Source organism: Cebus imitator, unplaced genomic scaffold (assembly GCF_001604975.1).
Source record: "Cebus imitator isolate Cc_AM_T3 unplaced genomic scaffold, Cebus_imitator-1.0 Scaffold53, whole genome shotgun sequence".
Taxonomy (NCBI): domain Eukaryota; kingdom Metazoa; phylum Chordata; class Mammalia; order Primates; family Cebidae; genus Cebus; species Cebus imitator.
In genome coordinates, this window is record NW_016107368.1 from 3,192,551 (window position 1) to 3,202,739 (window position 10,189).

At 51.0% G+C, this 10,189-nt stretch overlaps 1 protein-coding gene across 7 annotated transcripts in view; it reads left to right on the top strand.

The window, feature by feature from the left end:
* Positions 1 to 10,189, top strand: part of SLC25A23 (solute carrier family 25 member 23) — a 25,544-nt gene that overhangs the window by 13,668 nt on the left and 1,687 nt on the right. For 3 of the 7 annotated variants that reach the window (XM_037738388.1, XM_017528302.2, XM_037738390.1), the window contains 3 exons: positions 4,110 to 4,260; positions 5,924 to 6,104; positions 6,546 to 8,048. In XM_037738388.1, the coding sequence (XP_037594316.1) occupies positions 4,110 to 4,260; positions 5,924 to 6,104; positions 6,546 to 6,687 (474 nt within the window). In that variant the 3' untranslated portion in view covers positions 6,688 to 8,048. Of the gene's footprint in view, positions 1 to 4,109; positions 4,261 to 5,923; positions 8,049 to 10,189 lie in introns of those variants that run through there. The other 4 variants (XM_017528304.2, XM_037738392.1, XM_037738389.1 and 1 more) reach the window with 3 other exon arrangements.

The following is a 10,189-nucleotide window of genomic DNA, read 5'->3' on the forward strand; positions in this document are numbered from 1 at the left end:
CATATTGTCCATTTGTATGTTTTCTTTTGAGAGATGTTGGTTTAGCTCATTTGCCCATTTTAAGTCAGATTATTGACTGGGTGTAGTGGCTCATGCCTGTAATCCCAGCACTTTTGAGAGGCTGAGGTGGGTGGATTGCTTGAGCTCATGAGTTTGAGACCAGCCTGGGCAACATGGTGAAACCCCATCTCTACAAAAAAAAGCAAAAAATTAGCTGAGCTTGGTTGCACACGCCCGTAATCCCAGCTATTCAGGAGGCTGATGCAGGAGAATTGCTTGAACCCGGGAGGCGGAGGTTGCAGTGAGCCAAGATAGTGCCATTGCACTCCAGCCTGGACGACAGAATGAGACTCTGTCTCAAAAAACAATAATAGGCCAGGCACGATGGCTCATGCCTGTAATGCCAGCACTTTGGGAGGCCAAGGCAGGCAGCTCACCCGATATCAGAAGTTCGAGACCGGTGTGACCAACATGGAGAAACCCCATCTCTACTAAAAATACAAAATGAGCTGATCGAGGTGGTGCATACCTGTAATCCCAGCTACTGGGGAGGCTGAGGCAGGAGAATCACTTGAACCTGGGAGGTGGAGGTTGCGGTGAGCCGAGATCATGCCATTGCACTCCAGTCTCGCCAAAAAGAGTTGAGATTTTGTCTCAAAAACTGATAATAATAACCAGCTGGATGTGGTAGCGCACACCTGTAATCCTGCTTACTTGGGAGGCTGAGGTGGGAGGATCACCTGAGCCCAGGAGGCAGAGGTTGCTGTGAGCTGAGATTGCGCCACTGCACTCCAGCCTGGATGACGGAGCGAGACACTGTCTCAATAATAATAGTTTTGGTCTTAGTTTGAGATCCTTCCAAAACAGACCTGGAAACTGGGCAGTGAGGGCAAGTGATTTATTGGGGAGGTAATCTGACAGGGCGTCCATGGATACAGGTTGAGGATGTTAGTTTCCTAGGACTGCTGTAACAAAGTATCACAAACTTAAAACAATAGGAAGTTATTCTTTTGTCTTCAGACAACAGAAAGGTACTGTCTCTCAGTTCTGGAGGCCAGAGTGTAAAATCAAGGTGTCAGCAGAGCCATACTCCCTCTCAAACTTACAGGAGAGAATGCTTTCTTCCTTCTTTCAGTTTCTGCTTGTTCCCAGCAGCCCTGAGCATTCTTTGGCTTGTAGATACATTCACTCAAATCTCTGCCTCTGCTGTCATTTGGCTGTCTTTCTCTGTGTGTGTCTCTGGCTTTGTGTCTTTTCTCCTCTATGGAAACCAGTCATACTGGACCACGGGTCTACTTTACTACCCTACTCCTCTTAACTAATTGTATCTGCAAAGATTCGATTTCCAAAGAAGGTCACCTTTTTTTTTTTTTTTTTAAGATGGAGTCTCAGTCACCTCAGCTGGAGTGCAGTGGCGCTTTCTTGGCTCACTACAGCCTCTGCCTCCTGAGTTCAAGCAATTCTCCTGCCTCAGCCTCCTGAGGAGCTGGGATTACAGGTGTGTGCCACCATGCTTGGCTAATTTTTGTATTTTTAGTAGAGACGTATTTCACCATGTTGGTCAGACTGGTCTCAAACTCCTGACCTCATGATCTGCCTGCCTCAGCCTCCCAAACTGCTGGGATTACAGGTGTGAGCCACTGTGCCTGGCCAGAAGGTCACCTTCTACAGTACTGGGGGTTAGGTCATCAACCGGCCCCCCCACACAAAGGGGGACATGATTCAACATAACAGTATGTTATCAAGCAAGTTACCATTCCTAGCATATGGAGCTCCAGCCCTCTGGAGACCTCTGGGAGGCAGCATAAGACATACTGCACCAGAGAGGTGAGGGAGCTGAGGTATTGATACACCAAGTCAGTTGTTTGAAGGTTGCATCTGGAGATGGGTAATTAGCCAGCGCTTCCTGTCCATTCCTAAGTGGTCAGAGTAGGCTGGCCTGGGTTCAGAGAAAGTCCACAAGCAAAATCTTCAGGTAGATGCTGGCAGTAAGAAGTGAGCAGGTCTGAACTGGAGTGGGAAGGGACGAAGGTGGTGCACCCACAGCATTTGCCACAGGCACTGTCCTTGGAAAGTGTTTTTGTTGTTGTTGTTTATTTGAGATACAGTCTTGCTCTTGTTGCCCAGGCTGGAGTGCAGTGGCGCAATCTTGCCTCACTGCAACCTCCACCTCCTGGGTTCAGGCGATTCTACTGCTTCAGCTTCCTGAGTAGCTGGGATTACAGGTGCCTGCCACCATCCCTGGCTAATATTTGTATTTTTAGTAGAGACGGGGTTTCGCCATGTTGGCCAGGCTGGTCTTGAACTCCTGACCTTAAGTGATTCACCTGCCTCTGCCTCCCAAAGTGTTGGGATTACAGGTGTGCGCCACGAGACCCAGCTTTTTTTGGGGGGTGGGGGGACACTGAGTCTCACTCTTGTCGCCCAGGCTGGAGTGCATCACAGCTCACAGCAGCCTTGAATTCCTGGATTCAAGCAATCCTCCCACCCCAGCCTCCTGAGTAGCTGGGACCACAGGCATACACCATCACATCCAGGTTGGTTTGCTTGCTTTTGTAGAGACAGAGTCTTGCTATGTTGCCCAGGCAGGTCTTGGGCCCCTGGGCTCAAATGATCCTCTTGCCTTGGCCTCCCAAAGTGCTGGGATTACCAGCGTGAGCCACCATGCCCAGCCTTTTGTTGCCGTTGTTGTTTTTAATGTTTTCCTTGCCCCTCTGGAAGCAAACAAGTTATAAACTTATTGTCTTAAAGCAACACAAATGTATTATCTTACACTTCTGGAGGTCAGAAATCCAAAATGGGAGTTTTACTGCGCTTTATAAAATCGAGATATTGGCAGGGCTGTGGTCCTTGTGGAGGCTCCAGAAGGAAATGTTTCTTGGCCTTCAAAAAGCTTGTAGAGGCCACCTGCACCCCTTGGCTTGTGGTCTCTTCCATCTTCAAAGCCAGCAGCCTAGCATCTTCCAAATTCTCTCTCGCTTGTGCTTCTGTCTTTACACCTACTTTTCTAACTCTTAGAAGGGCTCTTGTTTTGGGCACGGTGACTCATGCCTGTAATCCCAGCACTTTGGTAGGCCAAGGCAGGTGGATTTCCTGAGGTCAGGAGTTCAAGACCAATATGGTGAAACCTGTCTCTACTAATAATACAAAAATTAGCCGTGGGGCCAAGCGCAGTGGCTCATGCCTGTAATCCCAGCACTTTGGGAGGCCAAGGGGGGCAGATCACGAGGTCAGGAGATCAAGACCATCCTGGCTAACATGGGGAAACCCCGTCTCTACTAAACATACAAAAAATTAGCCAGGCGTGGTGGCACACGCCTGCAGTCCCAGCTACTTGGGAGGCTGAGGCAAGAGAATCACTTGAACCCAGGAGATGGAGGTTGCAGTGAGCCAGGATCACGCCACTGCACTCCAGCCTGGGTGACAGGGCGAGACTCCATCTCAAAAAAAATAAAATTACCCAGGCGTGGTGGCACAGGCTGAGGCAGGAGAATCACTTACCCGGAAGGCGGACGTTGCAGTCAGCCAAGATCGTGCCATTGCACACCAGCCTGGGCAACAAAAGTGAAACTTTATCTCCAAAAAAAAGGGGGTAGGGGGCCTTTGTGCCAGGCATGGGGGCTCATGCCTGTAATCCCAGCACTTCGGGAGGCTAAGGGGGGAGGATCGCTTGAGCCCAGGAGTTCAAGACCCGCCTAGGCAACGTAATGAGACTCTATAAAAAAGAAAAATAATTTAAAAAAAGAAAAGAAGGACCCTTGTGATGACATTGGGCCACTCAGATAATCCAAAATAATCTCCTCATCTCAAAATGCTTAACTGAATCCCATCTGCAAAGAAAGTCCTTTGTTGCATCTTGGGTAACATACACACAGGTTCCGAGATTAGGGCATGGTCAGTACCGGGGACTCATATTCCACCTACCAGAGAGTGTCCAGGTGAGGACTTGGTGAGGGGACGCAGGGAAAGGGCTGGACCAGCCCCTGGGAAGTGTGAAATCCTCAGCTAGTAGCAGCCATTATGGGATTCAGAAGTGGCCAGCAAGGCCTTTGAAGCCAGGGACCTGGTGTCACCCACCCCAAACTTCCCTACTCCCTTCTCCACTCCAGACCCTGAAGAACTGGTGGCTTCAGCAGTACAGCCATGACTCAGCCGACCCGGGCATCCTCGTGCTCCTGGCCTGCGGTACCATATCCAGCACCTGCGGCCAGATAGCCAGTTACCCCCTGGCCCTGGTCCGGACCCGTATGCAGGCACAAGGTGAGGCCTGGGTGGGAGGATGGGGTGGGGGGTGGTCTCATCACTTGGGCCCCAGCTCCTCCCAGGTATAGCCCTGGGTTGGGACCCTCCTGGATTTGGATGGTCTTCTCTGGGCCTCAGTTTCCTTATTTGTGACATTGAAATGGGAGTCCTTTACTTTCATGGAGCTGAGGATTAATGAGGAAAACAGGTGCACAGAGTACCAGAAGAGATCCCTTGCAGAGTTAGCTGGGATGCCGTTGCTGGCAAAGGTCTAGCCTTTCCAGGCTGGTAACTTGAGCTCTAATTTGCAAGCCTGTGTTACCGGGAGCGGGAGGCTAGGAGCAGGGGTAGGGAGCAGTCAGGGCCAGTCTGGTTATTGTTTTTGTCTGTATTTTTTAATGAATTATTTCCCCTCTGTTTCCTCCACCACTACCCTCCCATTCTCCCTGAATCTGTTTTGAGAATTTTCTTGGGAATTTTAGTGTTTGTGTTTTCTGACTTTCACTGGGGATGTGTCAGTGCACAAAATGGACACGGTCCTCACCCTTATAGAGCTCACAGGCTGGAGAGGAAGGAAGATGCCAAATAAATCATTCTGGAATTAAGTATTGATTTAGGGTTGTATAAAGGGGAGAAGGCTGGGCACCGTGGCTCGCATCTGTAATCCCAGCACTTTGGGAGACCAATGAGGAAGGATTGTTTGAGGCCAGGAGTTTGAGACCAGCCTGAGCAATATAGCAAGACCCCATCTTTAAAAAAAAAAAAAAAAAAAAAAAAAAAAAAAAAAAAAAAAAAAAAAAAAAAAGAAGAAGAAGAAATAAAAAAGCCAAGTGTGGTGGTATACACACCTGTAGTCCCAGCTACTTGGGAAGCTGAGGCCAGAGGATCGCTTGAGCCCAGGTGTTTGAGGCTGCAATGAGCTATGCTTATGCCACTGCACTCCAGCCTGGGTGACAGAGGGAGACCCTGTCTCAAAAATGTGGGTGGAGGCCAGGTGCAGTGGCTTACACCTGTCATCCAGCATCTTGGGAGCCCAAGGCAGGTGGATCACCAGAGGTCAGGAGTTCAAGACTAGCCTGACCAACATGGCAAAACCCTGTCTCTACCAAAAATAAAAAAATCAGCTGGGCGTGGTGGCAGGCACCTGTAATCCCAGCTACTCGGGAGGCTGAGGCAGGAGAATCACTTGAACCCAGGAGGCAGAGGTTGCAGTGAGCCAGGATCGTGCCACTGGGGTGCACATCCAGTCTGGGGTGCAATGAAGAAGCAAAACTCCATCTCAAAAGAAAATAAAAAGACTGGGTGGGGGGCAGGGAGGAGCCTGACTTAGACTGGAGCATCAAGGAGGGCTCCCCTGGAGAGCTGGCTCTGGGATAGGGATAGGGGATGGGAGGATGAGTAGGAGTCAACTGGGAAAAAAGGGAGGGAACCTGGCTCTGTCCTCTCCCACCAGGGACACCCATACCTGCTCCATTTCTAATTGTCCCCAAACCTGGGGTAAAAAGGTGAGCAGCCATTTCCAAGGTCAATACAGGTCTTGACTCTGAGTGGTAGGTCCCACTGTTAGTCTAATGTCCTTCCCTCCTGCTGCAATGACACCACCTGACCCAACCCTGGGGGGCAGGAGGGGGAAGTGAAAGGGGAATGCTGGCCTTACCTGGCCCCCCCCGCCCCCTCCCAGCCTCCATCGAGGGCGGCCCCCAGCTGTCCATGCTGGCTCTGCTACGTCACATCCTGTCCCAGGAGGGCATGCGGGGCCTCTACAGGGGCATCGCCCCCAACTTCATGAAGGTTATTCCAGCTGTGAGCATCTCCTATGTGGTCTACGAGAACATGAAGCAGGCCTTGGGGGTCACGTCCAGGTGAGGGACCCGGAGCCCCTCCCCCCGATCCCTCACCCCAGTCATGATGTCCCCCACACCTCAGCCACTGGAGACTGATGATCCAACCACAGGATCCCCACTCTTTGGCCACGAAATCCCAGCACCCAGATCCTGGATCCTAGACTCGTATGGCCCAACCACTGGGTCATGGCATCCCTGTCCTCAGCCAGTAGATCCCAATACCCTAACTCCAGATCCCAGATCCCCCTGTAACCATAACTGTGGATCCCATACTTAAGCAACTCAAGTCTGCCACCCTAACCACAAGGTCCAAGATTATCCACACCCCAGCCCTTAATCCCCATCCCCGAAATCACTGGATCCTGCAGCCCCACATCCCAAGGTGGATCCCACGTTTCCCTGTTCCTCTACTGGGTCCTGGACCTCCACGTCTTAACCACTGGATCCCGCACAAATCAGTGAATGGATCCCGACACCCCAACCACAGGAGCACGAATTCCCTGTACCTCAGCACCCAGACCTCAGCTCCCTCGGGCCCAGATCCAGTGTCCTCATGAAACGCTGGATCCTAGATCCCCAACCCCAGATCCCCATGCCTTGAGCCCTGGATCTCCAAGCTCAGCCGCTGAATTCTGGACGTCAACAAACCTCAGCCACTGGATCCTGACAATCACAATGCCTAGATCCTGGGGCCCCCATCACTGGATCCCAGATCCCTTCACCCCATCCACTGGATTCCTGCATCGTTTTGTTTTGTTTTTTACCTTGACACTGGGTCTCAGATCCTTCTGCTCTGACTGCCAGATCCCTCCATTTCAAGCATTATACCTTCCACCCCAGCCACTAGGTCCCAGATTCCCAAGCCCCCACCCACCGGATTCTCGCTCCTAAAGCAAGTGTGGGAGCCCCAGGAGCACAGCAAGTGGATCCTGGCAACTGCAGCTGCTGGATTCCAGATTCTAGATCCCCCGTTCCTCCAGCCAGTCCCTCGATGTTGAAACCTCATCTACTGAAGGCAGACCCTGATATTCAAAGGCACTGAATCCCAAGCCCTTAACTCCTGGTTTCTGATCCAAATCCTCTGGACGCCGATCCCAAATGTTCAGGCTCCAAGTCTAGATCCTGGCAGCCCAATCACAGCATCCCACATCCCCTGCACACTGGAGCCCAGAGCCAGCTTCTCATGACATGAAATTGAGTGGTCAAGGGAGCCGGCTGGGGAGGAAGCCCAGGTCCTGGCTCCAGAAAATTCTAGGGGATTGGTCCTGATACAGCTTATCACCAGGCAGAGATGCACCTGCTGCAGCCTGCACGGATGATGGATTCCCCCTCACCCCACTGTCTCTGCATGGCCGCCCCGCTCCCCTGGCCTGGTCCTGTGGGGAAACTGTTCCCTCAAACCACCCCGCTCCCTGCATCCCCACACGTGACAGCATCTTCTATCCCTTTTCCACTTTCCAGGCGAATATTCCCAGAGCTGTGTCCCTCCAGAGGGTCCAGTCACTCACTCCTGGGGGCTGGCAAGGAGACAGTCTAAGGCCAGGGACACATGAAGGGGCATCCCCACCCCAGCACTGCCAGCCCCTCCCCAGGTTTTCAGAGTGGAAAGCCAGGAGCAAATCGGCAAAGACCACCCTTCCCTAAACCCAATCACCCAATGATGCAAAAAACAAAAAACCCCGCCAAATCCCTGAATTCGTTCCAGATCTATTTTTCTACCAGAGAGAGGAGCAGAGTCCCCTCCCCATGCCCATACATTCTGCACTTCATAGTTGGATTCTGAGCTTAGGCTAATCGGGAGACCCCATGGAAGGACTTGGAAAGGGGAACTGGGATTTGGGGAGGGGCTGGAGGACTTCAGCACGCTTCCACCTCCTTCCACTTCCACCTCGCCCCACCTCCCTGCCTGTGTGTGTCATTTCAAAGGAAAAGAACAAAAGGAATAAATTTTCTAAGCTCTTTTATTGTGGTTTTTACTGAAAAGGGGGTGAGTGGGCATGGGACCACCTTAGCTTACCCCTAAGGAAGGGACAAGGGGATGCTTCCCAACACACACAGTTCCAAGAGCCGGATGATTCCCTTGTTGAGCCTTAGTTTCCACATCTATAAAATGGGAGCAGGGGAGGCTGTCCATGTTTATAACTCCTAAATTTTGTTGTTGTTTTTTTTTTCAAATTACACCAGTATATCCATTTCTTAAAGCTGCCAGACTAAATTATCACAGACGGGGTGGCTTAAAATAATTGTGTGTGTGTGTGTAACACGCTCTGCAGCCCAGGTTAAAGGGCAGTGGTGTAATCATAGCTGACTGCAGCCTCCAATTCCTGGGCTCAAGCAATCCTCCCACCTCAGCCTCCCGAGTACCTGGGACCACAGGGACCACAGGTACCTGCACCGCTATGTCCAGCTAAAATTTTTTTTTAATGGAGTTTCACTCATGTTGCCCAGGCTGGAGTACAATGGTGCAATCTCAACTCACCGCAACCTCCAGCTCCCAGTTTCAAGCAATTCTCCTGCCTCAGCCTCCCAAGTAGCTGGGATTACAGGCACGCGCCACCACATTTGACTAATTTTGTATTTTTAGTAGAGACGGAGTTTCTCCATATTGGCTAGGCTGGTCTCGAACTCCTGACCTCAGGTGATACCTGCCTTGGCCTCCCAAAGTGCTAGGATTATAGGCGTGAGCCACCACACCCAGCCTAATATATATATATATTTTTTTTAATTGAGACAGAGTCTCACTCCGTTGCCCAGGCTGGAATGCAGTGGCACATCTCGGCTCACTGCAGCCTACGCCTCCTGGGTTCAAGTGGTCCTCCCACCTCAGCCTCCCAAGTGGCTAGGACTACAGACATGTACCACCATGCCCAGCTAACTTTTTGTTTGTCAGTTTGCTTGCTTGTTTGTCAAGGAGTCTCACTCTGTTGCCCAGGCTGGAGTGCAATGGCACAATCTCAGCTCACTGCAACCTCTGCCTCCCAGGTTCAAACAAGTCTCCCACCTCAGCCTCCCAAGCAGCTAGGACCACAGGCGTGTGCCACCATGCCTGGCTGGCTTGCTTATTTATTTATTTTTGAGATGGAGTCTCACCCTGTCACCCAGGCTGGAGTGCAATGGTGTGATTTTGGCTCAGTGCAACCTCTGCCTCCTGGGTTCAAGTGACTCTCCTGCCTCAGCCTCCTGAGTAGCTGGGATTACAGGTGCGCCACCACGCCCGGCTAATTTTTGCATTTTTAGTAGAGACATGGTTTTGCCATGTTGGCCAGGCTGGTCTTGAACTCCTGACCTCAGGTGATCTGCCTACCTCAGCCTCCCAAAGTGCTGGGATGACAGGTGTAAACCACCATGCCAGGTCTAATTATAATTATTATTTCTTTTTTTGTGGAAATGGGATCTCAGCATATTGCCCAGGCTCATGATAGACCCACTGGTCTGTCGCCTGCCTATCTTCATGCTGTATTCTCCCTCACATGTATACATGTATTTGTGTCTCTCTGCCCAAATTTCCATCCTTTTTTTTTTTTTTGGAAATCGAATCTCACTCTGCCACCCAGGTTGGAGTGCAGTGACACGATCTCGGCTCACTGCCGCCTCCGTTTCCCAGGTTCAAGTGATCTTCCTGCCTCAGCCTCCAGAGTAGCTGGGACTACAGGTGCACACTACCACGCCTGGCTAATCTGTGTATTTTTAGTAGAGATGGGATTTCACCATGTTGGCCTGGCTGGTCTCGAACTTCTGACCTCAAGTGATCTGCCCACCTCAGCCTCTCAAAGTGCAAATTCTATCTCTTGTAAGGACAGCAGTCATCAGATTGGTGCCCCCCACCAATCCAGTGTAACCTCATTTTAACTTGATTATATCTGCAAAGACTGTATTTCCAAATAAGGTCACATTCACAGGTTACAGGAGTTAGGGCTTGAACACATCTTCTTGGGGGACACAGTTGAACCCGCAATGAGCAATTTAAATTCATTGCAGGAAAAAAATAGGAAATTCAGTGTGGGTGGGGTGGCTCTCACCTATAAGTAATCCCAGCACTTTGGGAGGTTGAGGCGGGAGGATCTCTTGAGGCCAGGAGTTTGAAACCAGCCTGGGCAAGATGG